Source organism: Eleutherodactylus coqui, chromosome 10 (assembly GCF_035609145.1).
Source record: "Eleutherodactylus coqui strain aEleCoq1 chromosome 10, aEleCoq1.hap1, whole genome shotgun sequence".
Lineage (NCBI taxonomy): Eukaryota > Metazoa > Chordata > Amphibia > Anura > Eleutherodactylidae > Eleutherodactylus > Eleutherodactylus coqui.
This window is the reverse complement of record NC_089846.1, coordinates 75499901-75520456: the sequence shown is the minus strand read 5'-3', so window position 1 is coordinate 75520456 and position 20556 is coordinate 75499901. Positions and strand designations below refer to the sequence as shown.

Genomic DNA, 20556 nt, shown 5'->3' with positions numbered 1-20556 from the left:
CCAGCGCCGAGCAGCTAAAGCAGAGGGCACCATCGTTGAATTTAGACAGCTAAATGTTTAATGCAACCACGCTGGTCATGAGCTGACAGCATTACTGAACATAGTAGGTTAGGGTGAATGAAGACAATGTCTTATAAGACATAAGAATAATTCCTGGATCAACATTGAGTGCATCTAGTTCAGCCTCTCGTCCCTCGCCCCTATACCTCTTTTAATGCACCCCAAGACTTTATTAGCTTTTGCAGCAGCTGACTGGCATTGATTGCTCTAGTTAAATCTAGTCGACTGTCTCATTTTATATAATCAGCCTATTATGCGGCATGGTGTTAAATTTTTAGAGAAATCCAGATATACGAGATCGATAGACTCTCCCAGGTCCAGCCTAGAACTTACTTCATTGTAGAAGCTGATCGGATTGGTCTGACACGATCGACCCTTCATGAATCCATGCTGGTGAGGAGTTATTCCATTGTTCTCCTTGAGGTATTCTAGGATGGCACATCTCAGAAACCCCTCGAATATTTTTCCAGTTATTGAAGTGAGACTTACCGGCCTGTAACAGTTACCAGGCTCTCTTTTGGAACCACACCGGCAATGTGCCAATCCAGTGGTACGACCTCGGTCTTGATAGTGTCAATAAATATAAGAAACAGCGGTCTAGCTATCACATCACTTAGTTCCCTTAGAACCCTTGGGTGTATTCTATCTGGGCCCTGTGATTTATTGATTTTAAAGGGGTTGTCCCGAGGCAGCAAGTGGGTCTATACACTTCTGTATGGCCATATTAATGCACTTTGTAATGTACATTGTGCATTAATTATGAGCCATACAGAAGTTATAAGAAGTTTTTCACTTACCTGCTCCGTTGCTGGCGTCCTCGTCTCCATGGTGCCGTCTAATTTTCGGCGCCTAATGGCCAAATTAGCCGTGCTTGCGCGCAGTCCGGGTCTTCTTCTTTCTTCAATGGGGCCGCTCATGCAGGATGCCGGCTCCGTGTAGCTCCGCCCCGTCACGTGCCGATTCCAGCCAATCAGGAGGCTGGAATCGGCAATGGACCGCACAGAAGCCCTGCGGTCCACCGAGAGAGAAGATCCCGGCGGCCATCTTCAGCAGGTAAGTAAGAAGTCACCGGAGCGCGGGGATTCAGGTAAGCACTCTCCGGTGTTCTTTTTTAACCCCTGCATCGGGGTTGTCTCGCACCGAACGGGGGGGGGGGGGGGGGGTGTTGGAAAAAAAAAAAAACCCGTTTCGGCGCGGGACAACCCCTTTAATCCTCTTTAACCAGCTCTGCACTTCCTCCTGTGTTAGGCATGCAATATTTAGTGGGGGGTTCGTTTTATTTCCCTGCATCTCGTGTGACATTTCTTTTTCATTCGTGAATACACTTGAGAAAAAACTATTCAATAGATTTGCCCCCCACCCCCATCATCTTCTATGGTTTCTCCTGCATTATTTGTTAAGGGGCCAGTGCTTTCAGTGCAAATCCTTTTACTGTTTATATAATTACCAGGCAAGACTACAACAATGAACCTGAGCAGAAGAGATCGGAGACACAAGTAAGAAAAAGATTTATTCTCAAAGTTGTTTTTACAAAACAAAAATAAAGAAGGTATATATGGGAGAAGATATCCAAAGTCCCCGGGAGATAAAAGGGAATATTCAAGTCATATCCACCCCAACAAAAACATTGTATACAATCTTACCCAGAGAGCCTCCTGCTAATGCGGGGTGCACATGGCATCTTTGTGTACGCTGTGGCTTTCTCCCCGGGTCCATCTGAATCGATGAAAATGGCATTTAGTCGCAAACGCGAATGGAACGATTGACTTTAAGCCTTTGCAATCCAATTTTGGCTTCAGGGCTTCCTAGGGGTTTTTCTCTTTCTGTCATTATACAATAGCACCATCTGCTGGATAGAGCCAGTACTGCGATATAGGACATGCTGGAGAGGCCCCCAGCAACAGAGCGGCCAGTAATATACAGTAAGAATACCCTGCCGGACGTCTTCCAACGTCGCAGCTGTATAGCCTTCAATCAGGACGTCTTTAGACGTTAGACAGTGGATTGGAAAGGGTTAAAAGGAGCAGACTAAGATCAACAAAATACCTGCAGTCGGCAGCGTGTGAAATCCTTACGGCCCTTTTACACTGAACGACGATCGCTCAGATTCTCACTGGATTGCAGAGATCTGGACAATCATCGCTCAGTGTAAACGCTGGCAGCAACTGAACCACCAATCATCATTTGTTTGTCGTTCAGTTTCTACCGACATAAAAATCCAAGACAATCAGCGCCTGTAATCAGGCCGCCGCTCTTCCACAGACAGTTTACTGTGAGGCAGGCGGTCTGCGCAGATCTCCGGCCCCCCACTTCCATCCACTGAGTGATGGTTGCAACAGGTGTCACATGGAAAAGCCACACTGTAAGTAGCAAATAGCGTGAGGTAAGTCTCCATCCCCTCCTTTCATCAACCCACCTAATTGCAGACATTTTGCTGATCTCCTAGAATACCTCTTTAAAGTCAATGCTTCCAATCAGGCTTTCGTCTAAATACCCCTTTTGCAGATGTTGGTGGAACCCTTGGATTACACCCTTAATTAGTCTAACGGAGACCAAAGTTTTCTTCATGTGATGTGGTTTCCGTTATTTCACAATAGTGGCAGGGTGCCGGTAAAGCGGCACTGTACATAGAGACGCTGTGTGGACCCGTACGGATGACTTGCCCTGAGCTCCCAGTCCCCACAACTAATACAATGGGGAGCATATGTACACCCCCAGTCCATCACACCTACACCCCCAAATGTCCACCTCAATATCGTTAGCATTCGGCGGCTGCTATTATCCTAATATCCAGACACAACACACCATGTAGCCCCCCGTGGTCCCAGACACCGCTCTCTAACGTGCTGCGCACAGGCGTTAATCGGAGAGGACAATCACTTCATCTGGATCGCACTGCGTGAAGACGTGAGCCTGGAAGGGAAAGGAGAGGTACGGGGGACAAAGATGGGGGAGAGAAGAGAATATTAGTAACACTGCAAGGACCCCCAACAATACAACCCATTCTCTGCTGCGCCCCTTACACCGCACCTTTCTGGTCCTCTTGATTGGGGTCTCCCGTGGGCTGCAAGTCATCATCAGGCCCGGAGTATCATCATCATCATCACTATCACAGTCCGAGGAGCTAGCCAGAGCCGTGAAAGAGCTGCCGGGGCAAAACACGAGTTTAGTAGCAATATACCCGGTAAATACCCGCAGATCGCGCAAGACCAGCCAACACACACATCCCTTTAATCCAGAGACCATGACGCCCGATTGGTGCCAGATTATCAGATGGTCATAGACTACATAGCCTATTTGTGGAGAACTCTTAATGAAGTGTGTTTCAAGTCCTGAACGACCAGATACTTCAGTGATTTCACCCCAGTGGTGGTTTAACAGCCCAGTTTTTTTCCCCTTCAGCTACCAAAATTATGTTAGCTGTATTACTTTACTGAACAGAGGGTTGTTTTCCAAAAGCTGCTTTCACTGAATTTTTTTCAGATTTTTATTTTTTTATATTAGGGGTAACAGATAAAAAAAAAAAGTATTTGTAGTTCTTTGATTTTACTGTAAGGCCTCCCTCACACAGGTGTTTTTCAACGCTGTGTTTACTGTTTTCAGTAACGTTGGCGTGCGTTTTGACAGCGTTTTCAGCACAGCTGATAATGCAGCCAAGGGAGCTGGAATCTTTTCTTCAGCCCTGCCGGCGCAGCAGCCTGCGTGTAACACTATAAACACGAAGTACAAAGATGTGCCGCGATTTCAGCCCATTCATTTCAATGGGAGACACACAGCTGAAAACGGCCAAGAGGAGAACATGCAACGCTGTCAGAACGCCGCGTTGGGAACCCTGTGTACTCAGCCTTGTGTGAGCAGCCCCATGGAAATGAGTGGGGGCCGAGTACGCAACGCTGGGAACCTGTGTGCCCAGCCTTGTGTGAGCAGCCCCATGGGAATGAGTGGGAGCCTAGTACGCAGCGCTGGGAACCTGTGTGCTCAGCCTTGTGTGAGCAGCCCCATGGGAATGAGTGGGAGCCGAGTACGCAGCGCTGGGAACCTGTGTGCTCAGCCTTGTGTGAGCAGCCCCATGGGAATGAGTGGGAGCCGAGTACGCAGCACTGGGAACCTGTGTGCTCAGCCTTGTGTGAGCAGCCCCATGGGAATGAGTGGGGGCCGAGTACGCAGCGCTGGGAACCTGTGTGCTCAGCCTTGTGTGAGCAGCCCCATGGGAATGAGTGGGAGCCGAGTACGCAGCGCTGGGAACCTGTGTGCTCAGCCTTGTGTGAGCAGCCCCATGGGAATGAGTGGGGGCCGAGTACGCAGGGCTGGGAACCTGTGTGCTCAGCCTTGTGTGAGCAGCCCCATGGGAATGAGTGGGAGCCGAGTACGCAGCGCTGGGAACCTGTGTGCTCAGCCTTGTGTGAGCAGCCCCATGGGAATGAGTGGGGGCCGAGTACGCAGCGCTGGGAACCTGTGTGCTCAGCCTTGTGTGAGCAGCCCCATGGGAATGAGTGGGAGCCGAGTACGCAGCGCTGGGAACCTGTGTGCTCAGCCTTGTGTGAGCAGCCCCATGGGAATGAGTGGGGGCCGAGTACGCAGGGCTGGGAACCTGTGTGCTCAGCCTTGTGTGAGCCGCCCCATGGAAATGAGTGGGAGCCTAGTACACAGCGCTGGAAACCTGTGTGCTCAGCCTTGTGTGAGCAGCCCCATGGGAATGAGTGGGAGCCGAGTACGCAGCACTGGGAACCTGTGTGCTCAGCCTTGTGTGAGCAGCCCCATGGGAATGAGTGGGGGCCGAGTACGCAGCGCTGGGAACCTGTGTGCTCAGCCTTGTGTGAGCAGCCCCATGGGAATGAGTGGGAGCCGAGTACGCAGCGCTGGGAACCTGTGTGCTCAGCCTTGTGTGAGCAGCCCCATGGGAATGAGTGGGGGCCGAGTACGCAGCACTAAACGCTGTACAAAAACGCCTGTGTGAGGGAGGCCTTAACGGGCAGATATATAATGTGTATAGCCTGGGATTACAGGGCGCCTACGGCGGCGTTTTACATTGCTGTGGGCTTTTCCTTCTTTTTTCCCCTAACATTTATACTTCATTATATTTTTAGAACATCCATGGGGTCTTATTTTGCAGCTTTCTGCTGTAACTGGGGCATCCGTACGTGATGAACACTCTGGCACTTCCTCTATCCACTACACAGCGCTCACTGAGTGCCACGAAGGCCGAGGGGTTATAAAGCTCTTTCTCCTCCGTGGGGTCCCTGGTGGTCTGATGGCCGAGCGCCCCACCTGCCCCTGCTAGACTGCAGCGTTAAACCTACGCCGTACATTTAAAACGACACGAGTTTAACCCCTTCATGACATGGCCTATTTTGGGCTTAAGGACGCGACAATTTTTGGCAGATTTTCTTCTCCGTTTATCAAAAGTCATAACTTTTTTATTTTTCCGTCGACGCGGCCATATGGGGGCTTGTTTTTTGCGTGGCGAACTGTAGTTTTTATCGGTGCCACTTTTGGGTACATAGACTATATTGTAGAACTTTTTTTATTTTTTTTATGATAGCAGGGAGAGAAAACGCATCAATTTTGCCATAGATTTTTTTATTTTTTTTTTACAGCGTTAATCATGCAGCATAAATGACACTACATTTTTTCTGCGGGTCGGTACGGTTACAACGATACCAAAATTCTTACATTTTTTTTAGGTTTTCCCACTTTTCTGCAATAAAAACCCTTTTTTTTTAAAATCTTTTTTCTATTCTAAATCGCTGCATTCAAAGTCCTGTAACTTTCTTATTTTTCTATGTACGGCGCTCTGTGAGGGCTTATTTTTTGCGAGACGAGCTGTAGTTTTTACTGGTACCATTTTGGGGTACATACGGCTTTTTTGATCACTTATTGCGTTTTTAGTGAGGCAAAATGCAAAAAATTAGCATTTCGCATGTTTTTTTGCGTTTTTTTAAGTGTTTTTTTCCGTGCACAGTCAAAAGCATGTGCAACTTATTGTACGCGTCGTTACAGATGCGACAATACCAAATATTTGGGGTTTTATTTTTTTTACGCTAATCTGAGAAAAAGCATTAAAAATGTTTTTTTACTTTTTTTAACATTTTTTTAATCTTTGTTTTTCTTACAACATTTGTGTCCCTCTGAGGGACTTTAACCACTGCCCTGATGATCGCTGTTATAAGATATGGCAGAGCCACTGCTCTGCCATGGCTTATCACTTATACAGCGATCGTAGGCATAGGCAATACAGGACGCCAGTGTCTGGCGTCCTGTTGCCATGGTGACAGGCCGGGCTCTCGCGATGACATCGCAAGTTCCGGCCGGAGACACAGAGGGAGTCCGCTCCCTCTGTGAACTGTTTCCCTGCCGCGATCTACTTAGATCGCGGCAGGGAAGGGGTTAACAGCGGGGGGCGCATCTCCGATGCCCCTCCGCTGTTGCAGCGGGACGCCGGCTGTGACTGACAGCCGGCTCCCGCTGCGGGATGGCAGGTTAGTTTACGTCCTGTTGCGGGAAGTACCAGGCTGCCAGGGCGTAAATTTACGCCCTGCAGCGGGAAGGGGTTAAAGCCCAGGACCAAGTGTCGTACATGTATTGCACTTGGTCGAAATTGGGGTATTTGAAAGAGTTTCTTGAATTGCTTCTTGTTACTTAAGTCTTCAAAACTGTATGCCAAGTGCCGGATTATCAGACTTTGTAGATTATTGGATGTCAGATTAAAGGGATTTCTAGATATATTAAGCCCCTTGTATTAGCTCCAAGAGTTACATGGACTACAGAAAATGGATTGTTCCCATCAAGAACCTTATTACGCTCCTCGGCTCATCTCTCGAAGATCACTCATTGGAAAATATTACCTCCAACACAGGTCATGCGGCTAAAGACATCCCTCGCTAATAGAAGTGGTCTGGGAGGGTCGTGTCTTCTTGCGGAGAGAGGACCTCAGAGGTGAGGACATGTAGGGCCATGCGTGCTCCTCTGGGAAAATGTAATGCGCAATGGAGATGGAACAATGCTCTGCAGCACCACCTGACTTGCAGGAATGCTAGCGTCCAATAGCTGGCGCTGTAGAGCATGACTGCATGTCATCAGTAATGTCACTGGGTTATCTTTGTCACCCGTATTGTACCCGAAGCTGCTGTGACACCTTGTACCAATATCAGGAAATGTATCCATCACAACCCAGTCACATGCGGGCTCTGATCACATCTGCAATGGGGGTTCTGTTCGAAGCCGTTGCCACGAGTTAATGGTGTAGCCTACAATGCGACAGCACTGGATCCAAGTCAATGGGGATTGTGGGGCTCCCCTGCGGTTGTCATGTAACTAATCCGCCAAGCCTTCATTTTGAGCTTTCTACTTTGATTGGGCGGAAACGGCCGCAGATGTTACCAGAATTACTGGGGCGTCTTTGAACATCTCACTTTCCTCTTACCAATAGATTATAATGTTCTGACACTTCTGTGAGATGGTATAGAGAATTACTGGCAGTGCAAACATCTGATGCCCGCTGCGCTTCCCTCTCTTTGTAGGAGACATTGCAGTCATCTGCGCTGGAGGAGAGCTTCATGCTTATTACACTGAAACTGCTTAACAGCGCTAACACCACCCATGAGATGAACCAACGGCACCACCAGTCATAGTACGCCAGTGAATGGCTTCCCCAGAGGAAGAGAATCAGCACACAAAGGGATAAGACAAGATGGTGTGTAATAAAGCTTTGGCAACAAACGTGGGCACGTCATTAAAACTGCATAAAACAATCCCACATGGAGTCCTACTCCGCCCAATGGGAGTTTCACTGTGGCAAGAACTGCATAAAAACAGCTAATTGAAAATAAGCCACTGCCTGTGACAAGGGGGGGTCTCCAGTTCAGACCCCGACAGTGGTCCTCTCGCTTGTACATCTAGCCGTCAGCCTAAGATCAGGAACATTACATTCTTGGTTTCCAAAAATGCCCCGAAAGAAGTTGTGGAAGCAAAATGTGAGTTGCCTGCGAGTACAACACAAGGGACGTAGAAATACTTCTCTCATTGCACCCTATGCTGTCTTCTACCTCTGCGTTCGAGAGGACAGCTGGTTTTGAAGCGGAAAGGTCCCACGGTGCGGAACTTATTGGAATAGACAAGGCTGAGCACATGTTTAGGGCCGGCCACTTTGTGCACCCCTCTCCCTAGTCTGGCAGAACCGAGAGTACCTGCTAGAACAATGCACACACGTAGAACCGTACGTAGCGCAGCCTAACCTCACTCCTCCCTCCGCTCCAGCGGGTACTAGATTCTGAGTGAGGTCAGGCTACGCGACACAGTCAGGTCCTGCAAGTGTACGTTATAGCAAGTACTCTCAGCATTACCACAGGGGGCACACAGTATTTGCAAGAGGGGTCCTATTACTATAGTGGCCACAGAGGGGAGGTCTTATTACTCATTGGGGATGCAGGGAATGATGTGACCATGGTTTTGCTTGTTGTGGCAGCTGCACTATGGTACATGTGACCGCGGGGGGGAACCACAGGGGAGCTGCCGACATGTAAGGCTCAACCCGATACGGAGACATGGGGAACGATGAATCCAGTCAGCGAGCCCCGAGTAATGCTGACAAGAGTTCGCACACTGTTGTCAGTATATATAGAGCTGTAGCGAGAGCGCACCTGGCATGTGGCTCTGGCCGCCCTGTCCACGTGTCATCCTGGAATTAGACACCGCGGTACTGCTGGCTTCAGGGAACTGCAGGGGGGCAATGGGGGAGCTTCCGTCAGGCAACGCTCAACCCGGTCCGGAGCAGATATGGGTAGCTGTGCGGTATTCCTTCTGTATGGAAGGGGTAATAGGGGCGCTATCAGCGACCAGGGAGCCACCGATAGTCTGTGTGTAGTACGGAAGGGGTCCCGGCAACCTCCGTTTCGCTGAGAGGATTGCGTAAGGAGTGGTCAGCTGCTGCTTGCGGGCAAAGCGGGTCGCACAGTAGCATTATACGCCAGCTTATGGCAATCAAACGCCCGAACGTCGCGAGCTACGCAATCTGTTCAGCAGCAAGGCAATAGTGGCCGTGCGACACGGTTATCCACCACCCGTCCTGACCGGCGGCAACGCACGCAGGAAACATGTGACCAACGCTGCTGTAGGGGGCGATGCTGGTGCACAACCTCTAAAAATCGTGTGGCCTGTTCTGCTGCGCGTGGCGCCGAGAGCGTGGCCGCTTTGGAGGCGATTTTAAAATGTCCCTGCGCCGACACGGAGAGTGGGGCCGGCAAACCGGCTGTGCGGCGCTATGCGTGCACCGGGCGGCGCTACGGAAAGAGGGGCGCCACAGGGTAGTCGCCTGCTCGGCGGGAAAATCCAGGCGCCCGCTCGGCGGGAAAATCCAGGTGTCCGCTCGGCGGAAAAATTCAAACGCCCGCTTGGCGGGGAAAATTCAAACGCCAGCTTGGCATCTGCATGCCCGGCCGACGGTGCTAGGAGCCCCTGCACGAAACGAGCAGCAGGCACGCGCCGGGTCCGCGGCAACCTCAGCCGCGGCCGGCCGGCAGCGCAAGCCGCGGGGGGGCCGTGCCATCAGCTGCGGGCGGCTGGTCGCACATGAGCCGCGGCCGTCACCCAAAGGCGCGGCCGGCCGGCGGCACATCAGCCGCGGGGGGAAGACATCACGGGCGGCCAGCGGCACATCCGCCACGGCCGCTGAAGTGGCCGCCGGCGGCCGGCAGCACAACAGCCACGGCCGCTCACAGCAGCCGCGGAGGGGACAGTACGGGCGGCCAACAAAATGGCCGCGGGCGACCGGCAACACACCAGCTGTGGCCGAGTGCGGCCGGAAGTGCATAAGCCGCAGCCGTCCTGGAAGCGGGCGGCCGCCGGCAGCACATCAGTCGCGGCCACAACCGCGCCAAGTTTAAAAAAGGCCGCCCACCATACCGCCACGGCATATAAGCTGCGGGCGCCGACCAAACGGCCGTCACGCCACAGCCGCGGGCGCCCACCACACAGCCGCGGGCGCAGCATAAACATTGGTGGTGCGGGTGCATAAGCCGCAGTCGCCCTGTAACAGCGCAGCAGGCGGCATAACTAGCAGCGCAGCTAACAAGCAGAGCAACGGGAAACAAGTAGCGCAGCAGGCGGCATAGCAAGCAGCGCACATCGGGTGGCAATAACAAAATAAACCCACATACTTACCTCCCTTCCTGAGGTAGGGTGGCTCCCAGGCTCCAGCAGAGCTTCTCCCCATCATCGCCTGCCTTTGGTGAGGCAGTGGATGCCGGACCATAAATAAGGGGGGCTCTATGGCTGGCGGGTCACACTCAGTTTGGTGGCCGAGTGTGCCTCCTTTTCTTCAGAGGGGGCCCAGCAGACAGAGGGCTACATATCACCTCTGTTCGCCGCCCTCGGTGGGTTAACGGGGAGAGTCCTGCCTCCCCGTTATGCCCTGGCCTTCCGGAGAAAAAACTGATAAAAATAAATAAAAAATAGTCTCAGCAGGAGAGACAGTCCTGCCTCCTAGACACTAAGCTAAAAACTGAGCTAGCATGCTGCTTGCAGGAGGGGTATAGCTAGTGGGAGGAGTTAACACTTTTGTGCTTAGTGTCGCCTCCTAGTGGCAGAAGCTATACCCAAGGTCAGAGCTGTGTCCCCCAATGATAACAGACGAGAAAAAAAGATTTTGGTACCGTGTCAGACAGTAAAGCGTGATTGCTCTCAGCAAAAGAAACTACATAATCCTGTAGATATGAAACCTTTGAATGGCTTACAAAAATACATGATGTTACAGCGAGCTTTTGGGATATCACCCCCTTCATCAGGCTAATGCATGAAACTAGTTTGTACAGCACATAATTATAACATACAGATGCAGAGGGGAGGGTGGACACCCCTCTTGATCTAAATAAATGTTCACACACAGAAATTTGAGACTTAAAATAACACAAGACAGTCTGAGCAGAGAGACAAAACACTAAATCAGTTCACTGAGCTGAAGAATTCGACAGTTCTGTGTTGGTTATCTCTAATGCACACATACGAAGATAGAAATACTACCTCAACAGCACCACCTATTGGATGGAAACATTCTTACAATTAATTTCTGAATTTTTATGAGAAAAAACAAAAAATGATTGGGAAGAGGACATCCCTCTTGACCTCCTTCCGACCTTTCATATTCCCCACTTATGCAAGAATCCCAGGCTGGGTTCATTCTATTCTTGAGGGTATCAAACATGGCCATAAACTTATACTCCTAAATTCTTCTGTGACGCTGTGACTTGAAGTTGCCCTTCAGTATGATAACTCATCTGCTCAATGCTATGTCTGTGACCACAAAAATGTATTGCCACTGGTAATTCCATTTTTTCTCTCCAACTGAGTGTCGGTAAGATCTCATCCATGCTCTCAGTTTTTGTCCTGTTTCTCCAACATAAAGGCCACCAACAGGACATTTACTGCCCATGATTAGGCACACAACATCAGACGTGGAACATGTGAATGTCCCCGGGATCTTATAGTCCTGCTGTGTGTTGGAAATCCGTATCCTGTCTGCTGTCCATATATGTTAGCAAGTCTTGCAGTTCCTCACATTACATTAGAAGTCTGATCGGACACCCCCCACTGGCTGCAACTCCATATTGGATAAATATAGACTCCTTTAGGCACGAGGTGCAATCTACTATACCGGACAAGCAGGAGAGAGAAGCATTTAATATCAATATGCAGGAAAGAAGGGTCATCTATGTACTCAAAGACAACAAGGAGATCACCGTTAAGCCTGCGGATACGGGTGGCGCTGTAGTCCTCATGAACACATCAGACTACATAAAAAGCAGCAAAAAAAAAAAGAAAAAAAAGGATAAAATAGGTCAGCACTACCCAATGGAAATATATCTCAATAGAAATATATAGGTGCACGTTAAACCATGGCTGCAACATACAGTAGAAGCAGAAACCAAAAATGGCAACAGCACACAAAATAAATGTACTATCAGAGGTATACATACCTATAATCTAACCACATTAACCCCTTAGTGACCAAGCCTGTTTGCGCCTTGATGGCCAGGCCAAATTTTGCAAATCTGACATGTGTCACTTTAACATGGAAAAACACCAGAAAGGTTTTGCATATCCAAGCGATTCTGACATTGTTTTTTCGCCACATGTTGTACTTCATTTAGGCGGAAAAAAAAGACCGATAGAATTTGTGTTTATTTATTAAAAGCGCCAAAATTTGGAAAATTTTGAAAAAAAAAATCGTCATTTTTTTCACATTTCCAACTGCAATATCTCAAATATGTGCAAACATAATATAGAAATTTTTGCTAAGATATATATTTACATCCGTTTACTTTATTTTGGGCGCACATTGGAAAAACTTTCGTAGGAGACGTACAAATTTAACATTACTTTTCAGCATTTTGAGGAACACTTTGTTTTCCTACATCAAGCCAAGATTGGAAAGGCTCATAGGAGTCAAAATGATAGATACCCCCACAAGTGACCCCATTTTAAAAACTACACCCCTTAACGTATTCACTGAGGGGTGTCATTAGTATTTTGACCCCACAGTTTTTTTTCAGGAGTCAATGCAATTTAGAAAAGAAAAACTAAAATTTCAAATTTTTGCAAATTTGTCATTTTAAAGACAGGACTTTTTTCTATAGTACACATGAAAATGAGGATTTGCACCCCAGAATGGATACCCCTGTTTGTCCCGTGCTCAGAAACATACCCATTGTGGCCCTAATCTTACGTCTGGATGCACAATGGGGCCCAAAATGAAAGGAGCAACGGGTGGCTTTCGGAACAGAAATTTTGCTTGAAGGAGATTTAGGCCTTATTGCCCACTTGTAGAGCCATTGAGTGACCAAAATGATGGAGAACGCCCACAAGTGACCCTATTTTAAAAAGTAGACCCCTTAACGAATTTATCTAGGGGTACGATGACTTTTCTGACTTCACAGTTTTTGAATGAATCTGCTGCCCAACCCCCCCCCCCCCCACCTCACACGACCCAGTGTCCGCAGCGCACACCAAAGTGTCCCTGCGCAGCCTTCAGCTGCACTCATGCCACACGCTGGCCTCATAGCCACACCACCCTCTATTTATAAGTGCGTCTGCCATGAGGAGGAACCGGAGGCACACACTGCAGAGGGTTGGCACGGCCAGGCAGCGACCCTCTTTAAAAGGGGTGGGGCGATAGCCCACAATGCTGTACAGAAGCAATGAGAAATCCAATCCTGTGCCACCGCCATCAGGAGCTGCACACGTGGGCATAACAATGGGGAACCCATGTGCCACATACTATTCATTCTGTCAAGGTGTCTGCATGCCCCAGTCAGACCGGGGTTTTTTATAAATAGTCACAGGCAGGTACAACTCCGCAATGAGAATTCCGTGTGCACCCACAGCATGGGTGGCTCCCTGGAACCCACTGGCTGTACATAAATGTATCCCATTGCAGTGCCCTGGACAGCAGAGCTAACGTCAGATTAAATGCAGGTGGGCTTCGGCCCACACTGCATGCCCCAGTCAGACTGGGTTTTTTTTATAAGTAGACACAGGCACGTACAACTCCCTATTGTGAAGTCCCTGTGGACCCACAGCATTGGTGGCTCCCTGGAACCCACCGGCGGTACATAAATAAATCCCACTGCAGTGCCCATCACAGCTGAGGTAACGTCAGGTTTAATGCAGGTGGTCTTCAGCCCACACTGCATGCCCCAGTCTGACCGGGGTTTTTAATACATAGACACTGGCAAGTACAACTCCCTAATGTGAAGTCCCTGTGGACCCACGGCATGGGTGGCTCCCTGGAACCCACTGGCGGTACATAAATATATCCCATTGCAGTGCCCTGCTCAGCAGAGCTAACGTCACATACAATACAGGTGGGCTTTGGCCCAGACTGGTAATATGTTTATGTAGCAAAAGTGTAGGCCAACCCCACACACCTTGCTGTACCATGAGTGCAGGCGAAGCCCATAAAAATTAATTGGATTACACTGTAGGCGAGGGCCCAAAAAAATTGGTGTACCAACAGTACTAATGTACCTCAGAAAAATTGCCCATGCCCAACCAAGAGGGCAGGTGAAACCCATTAATCGCTTTGGTTAATGTGGCTTAATTGGTAACTAGGCCTGGAGGCAGCCCAGTTAAAATAAAAATTGGTTCAGGTGAAAGTTTCAACGCTTTAATGAGCATTGAAACATATAAAAATTGTTTACTAAAGTCATATGACTGAGCCTTGTGGGCCTAAGAAAAATTGCCCGTTCAGCGTGATTATGTGAGGTTTCAGGAGGAGGAGCAGGAGGAGGAGGAGGAATATTATACACAGATTGATGAAGCAAAAAGGTCCCCGTTTTGGATGGTGATAGAGAACGATGCTTCCATCCGCGGGTGCAGCCTACGTATTGCTTAGGTATCGCTGCTGTCCGCTGGTGGAGAAGAGAAGTCTGGGGAAATCCAGGCTTTGTTCATCTTGATGAGTGTAAGCCTGTCGGCACTGTCGGTTGACAGGCGGGTACGCTTATCTGTGATGATTCCCCCAGCTGCACTAAACACCCTCTCTGACAGGACGCTAGCCGCAGGACAAGCAAGCACCTCCAGGGCATACAGCGCGAGTTCAGGCCACGTGTCCAGCTTCGACACCCAGTAGTTGTAGGTGGCAGAGGCGTCACGGAGGACGGTCGTGCGATCGGCTACGTACTCCCTCACCATCCTTTTACAGTGCTCCCGCCAACTCAGCCTTGACTGGGGAGCGGTGACACAGTCTTGCTGGGGAGCCAGAAAGCTGGCAAAGGCCTTGGAGAGTGTTCCCCTGCCTGCGCTGTACATGCTGCCTGATCTCCGCGCCTCCCCTGCTACCTGGCCCTCGGAACTGCGCCTTCTGCCACTAGCGCTGTCGGATGGGAATATTACCATCAGTTTGTCCGCCAGGGTCCTGGTGGACAAAAGGCACAGCAGAGCCAGGAAACAATTATGCACACGCCTGTATTGAGACGTAGGTGCGTATCACTGAGCTAGTGGAATTCACAGCGCAGAAGCAGTCAAGTCGCCAAAGGGCAGTGGTACGCCTTAAGTATTTGGCTTCCCTTTTTTTAAATGATGAGCTGAAACAGCAGACAGATACTGTATGCAGCGTATATTATGTATATTGTTTCCCTCTGGCGCTATGACGGCGGTGATGTAACGGGCACAGCAGAGCCAGGAAACAATTTTGCGCAAGCCTGCTGTAACGCTTAGCTGCGTATTAATTAGGTTTACTATCCCCAGCAGACACGCAGTACACTGAAGACGGTCACAGGCAGCCCAAATATAGTATTTTTCCCCAATTTTTTTGAAAAAGCCCACTGCCTATATAGACAGTATATCTCTTTCACCTTTCCCTCTTTCCCTGCCTCACCAGTACTGCCCCTATACTGAGTAAAATGACTGCAGACTGAGGACGCAATGCTCTGCACGCCCGATATACAAAAAAATAAAAAAATTGTGCAACACTGCTAAAAGCAGCCTCAACAGTACTGCACACAGTCAGATGTGGCCCTAAGAAGGACCGTTAGGTGTTATATTCGTCTTGAAGAACCCCAACGCTCTCCCTATAGCAGCAGCAGCATCAGCAGCACTTTCCCTGATCTATGTCAGAATGCATCTGTGGCGAGCCGCGGGAGGGGCAGATTTAAATACTCGGGTGACACCTGATCTCCCCAGCCACTCACTGCAGGGGGGTGGTATAGGGCTTGAACGTCGCAGGGGGAAGTTGTAATGCCTTCCCTGTCTTTCTATTGGCCAGAAAAGCGCGCTAATGTCTCAGAGATGAAAGTGAAAGTAACCCGAACATCGCGTGGTACTCGCCTCTAGTAACGAGCATCTCGAACACGCTAATACTCGAACGAGCATCAAGCTCGGACGAGTACGTTTGCTCATCTCTATACCCTGTTTGTCCCGTGTTCAGAAACATACCTATTGTGGCCCTAATCTACTTAAAGGACACATGGCTAGGCCTATAATGGAAGGAGCACCCTTTGGATTTCAGGGTACAACTGAATAAATTCCAGGCCCCATCGCCCACTTGTAGAGACATTGAGCGGCCAAAACGATAAAGAACCCCCACAAATGACCCCATTTTGAAAACTAGACCCCTTAACAAATTCATCTAGGGGTGTACTGCATATTTTAACCCCACAGTATTTGACTGAATCTAAGCAAAGCAGAAGAAAAAATTTTACGATTTTCATTTTTTTGTCAATTTTGTCAATTTAAAAACAGTTTTTTTGTACAGTGTACATAGGAATGAAGACCTTCACCCCAAAATGGATACCCCGTTTGTCCCGTGTTCAGAAACATACCAGCTGTGTCCCTAATCTACTTACAGGACACATGGCTAGGCCCATAATTCAGGGAATGCCCGCTGTATATCAGGGTACAACTGAATAAATTCCGGGCCCCATTGCCCACTTATATGGAAAAAAAATTGACTTCCTAAAAATAATCCCCCCCCCCCATCATTTTTTGGCATTCCCTAAATATTAGATAAAAGTAATAATATAAACCGCATTTTATGTCCGAAGACAGGGGTAATTACGGAGGCTGGTTGGGATGGGTACATGGGGCAAGAAAACTGGGTATCCCCCCTCTCGCTTGGGGGTATTTCGTGACTTCAGCGGCAGGGATGGGGTGTAAAAAGTGGCGCTCTGTGAGGTTTTGTAATCTTGCTGCAGTGTGGCGGTCTCACACAGAAGGCGCTCAACAAGCTGCTCCTGGAACAGCATGAAGGCAAGCGTTCCCGGAGCTTCTTGTAAATTACGGATTACAGGTAGCGATCTGAATAACGCCGGGCTCACGCAGCCGTAGGTGGAATCCGCTTGTGGAGGCCCGCAGCGGATCCCAGCTGTGAGCCCGGCTGTGACCCTGCGTACGGCCGCGTAATGTACTGCGCATAACTGCCTACTCACACAGGCGGTCATGCGCAGTACTTTTTTTTCTTTGTATTTCCCGCACCGTTGCTTAGCGATGACGTGGGTACCCGCAGCCCGTATAGAACGTAGTTGCGTATGGGCTGCGGGTATATCCACGACCATGGAGCACAATGGGCTCTATGTTGCGGATATCCGCAGTAAAATAGAACCTGCTGTGTTCTCTTTTCTGCGAGTGGATTACGAAATTCCAACACACTAATGTGAGCGGAATGGTGTAATCCAATGCGATTGATCTGCGTATTACCGCGGATCAGACGCATGCGGAATCCGTAATTCCTATCCGGTCATGTGAGACCGACCTAAGGTAGATCACTACCTTTTTATCACGTGACCTGGGACCGCTCAACGAGGCCACCCGTCACTGCTCCAAGCTCTCGGCGACCGTGGGTCGCTGGGAGCAAGGAGTTTTTAAGTTTCCTGGGCTCCCCGACTTCTGCGTATGTGTCCGGTGTTTTGCCGGCGGTCGCATGTGCAGAATCCGGGAAAGTTCACGGAGGAAGATCTCGTCGGGGTTCAAATACGGAGGCCTCCGGTAAAAAGTTTCATCTCCTCTCACCGATCGCATCGGTGAGGGGAAATGAAACTAACTTTTTTTTAAACTTTTACGTGATCGCCATTATTTCTTGGATAACGGCGAACATGTGATCAGGAACCGCTCACCGCGGCCGCCTGTGAAATCTCCAGGCTCTCGGCTAAGTTTTGTAGCCAAGAGCAGGGAGATTTTAAGTTATCCTGGCAATCCACGGCTTTTGCGCATGCGTCTGCTGCGTTGGCGACGGCCGCGTGCGCAGAAGCTGTGGTAAGGTCCGCGGATAAGGCCCCCGGATTTAGGTACGTAATTTCATCCTCCCTCATGGATATGATCCATGAGGGGAGATGAAATGTATGCTTTTTAAACTTTTTTTTTTTACTTTTTAAACTTTTTTTTACTTTAAATGATCACTGCTATCCATTGGATAACAGTGATCATCTCTGCAGGGACATCCCTCTGCTCCGGGCTACACGGCAGCCAGGAGCAGAGGGATTTTAAATTTCCAGGGTCCTGAGCCCCTCTGTGTACGCGCCCGATGTCAATCATCGGGCGCGCATGCGCAGAAGGGGACTCAGGTCCCGGAAGACCGGAACGCCGCTGAGGACCGGGGGTGAGTATTTTCACCTCCCCTCATGGATCGGATCCATGAGGGGAGGTGAAATTAAGCTGAATTTTACTTTTTTTAAAACTTTTTCGCGATCGCCGCTATCCACTGGATAGTGGCGATCGCAGGTCAGGGGACCGCTCGCTGCGGTCCCCGGGGACATCTCCTGGTTCCCGGCTACCTTCAGGAGCCGGGAACCAGGAGATTTTAAACTCCCCGGGGTTCCCATTCTTCTGCGCACGCGCGTGACGTCATTCGTCTGGCGCGCATGCGCAGAAGAGCCAGAGGACCCTTTCTCCGCGCCAGACATCGGGGAACCTGGGTGAGTATTTTCACTATATTTAATTTTTTTTTTTTTTTTTTACACTTTATTGCGATCGGCGCTATCTATTGCCGGGGGAGGGGGGGGGGGCGGGGCGGGACTGCGGCTACCTGCGGGCACTGACAGCATGGAGCTGTCACGTCCATAGCCCACGGGGCTTTATTCTCTGCAGGACACATGTTTTTACGTCCTCAGAGAATAAAGCCCACTTGGGCAGGACGTACAAACACTATGGGCTGGTCGTTAAGGGGTTACATAATGCAAGGTTCTTGGTATATAATGCGATCAAATTACATTGGCCCATCTACCAACGTCCAGGTGACCAAGCTCTCAGATAGATGGGTCCTAACACTAATACAAGGTGGTAAATCTCAACCTGGGAAAGTTGGATTCCTACCTCTCAGAATGCTCCTCTCTTGGGACTAAGCCAACAAATAAAACCAGGGAAGGTAGGATATTCTTCAAATGCTCCAGTAGGAGGGACAGAAGTAAAATGGTCGTGCACACCTGCTGCCCGACCAAGTCAAGGCAGCCAAAACTTCACAATATTGGTACCTGGGCCCGTTTGTCTTCACTGAAGGAATCTCAGGATGGATAGGTGGTGTCCTCAAACCACTGGTGAAAAACACAGCCAGCTACTTGCACGACACCACAGACCTACTGAACAAACTGCCAACCATAGATCCCCTCCCTGATCGCGCCATCCTGGTCACCGTGGATGTGGAGTCCTTATACTCCAACATCCCACATGAAGATGGACTGACCGCCTGCCAGGCGCACCGTGAGGCCAATGGGATCGCCTCTGAATCTGTGTTGCACACAATTATTTCTCCTTTGGCAAAAAGATTTTCCTGCAACTCACTGGGACCGCCATGAGAAATAAAATGGCACTGCAATATGCCAACCTTTTCATGACAAAACTGGGGAGTGACTTTCTGGCCTCCAGCAAACCATTGGCCTACTTCTGCTACATTGGTGACATCATAATCATCTGGACTAACACTGAACAAAATTAATAAAATTCCATGAGAGATTCAATGCATTCCACCCACCATAAACCTGACACTAAGCTGCTCGTATACCAAAATCAACTTTTTGGTCACCACCATAAAAATTTCAAACAACTCAATACAGACATCCCTATACCGGAAACCGATTGATCAACCCACATACCTCAGATGGGACATTTCCCATTCTAAAACAAATCAAAAAGTCCATAATCTACAGCCAGGCCATCAGGTATAACCAGATCCGCTCCAACCCAACAGTACAAAGAGGAACATTTATACCATCTTAAAAGGATATTTTTAAATAAGGGCTACCATCTCACCTTAATTGATGACCAAATCATCAGAGCCATCAGGATACCCAGGAATCAACTACTCCAATACAAGGAGTAAGAAAAAAAAACCAGACATGTACCTCTAGTAGGGACCTACAATTCACAGCTAGAGGTACTAAGGAAGACTGCAAAGAAACTCCATCATACCCTACACAAGGAGGACCATCTGATCTCCATATTCCCGGACCCTGCCCTCCTACAGGCAACCTCCAAGTCTGAGGAAATTTATAGTCAGCAGTGCACTGCCCTTGGACACACAAAAAGGAACTTATCCCTTAATGTGAGGAACTGCAAGACCTGCTGACATCTACGGACCGCGGACAGGATACAAATTCCCAACACACAGCAGGACTATAAGATCCTGTGGACATTCACATGTTCCACATCTGATGTTGTGTACTTGATCGTTTGCAGTAAATGTCCTGTTGGTGGCCTTTAGGTCAGGGGAAACAGGACAAACACAGACCCAGGATGAGATCTCATTGCCACTCAATTGGAGAGGAAAAGACAGAATTACCTGTGGCAAACATTTTTGTGGTCAGGGACATAACATAGAGCAGATGAGAGTTATTATACGGAAGGGAAACTTCAAATCACAGTCACAGAAGAATTTGGAAGTATAAGTTTAGGGCCATGTCTGACACCCTCAAGAATGGAATGAACCTCAGCCCGGGATTCTTGCATGAGTGCGGAATATGAAAGGTCTGAAATAGGTCAAGATAGATGTCCTCTTCCCAATCATTTTAGGTTTTT

General features: G+C 49.1%; 1 protein-coding gene across 2 annotated transcripts in view; it reads right to left on the bottom strand.

Annotated features, from left to right (window-relative positions):
- Positions 1-1551: 1551 nt before the first annotated feature.
- Positions 1552-20556, bottom strand: part of DAXX (death domain associated protein) — a 47723-nt gene continuing 28718 nt past the window's right edge. For both annotated transcript variants that reach the window (XM_066581303.1, XM_066581304.1), the window contains exons 7-8: positions 3091-3205; positions 1552-2973 (exon numbers count right to left, since the gene is read on the bottom strand). In XM_066581303.1, coding sequence (XP_066437400.1) covers positions 2920-2973; positions 3091-3205 — 169 coding nt within the window. In that variant the 3' untranslated portion in view covers positions 1552-2919. The remainder of the gene's footprint in view (positions 2974-3090; positions 3206-20556) is intronic.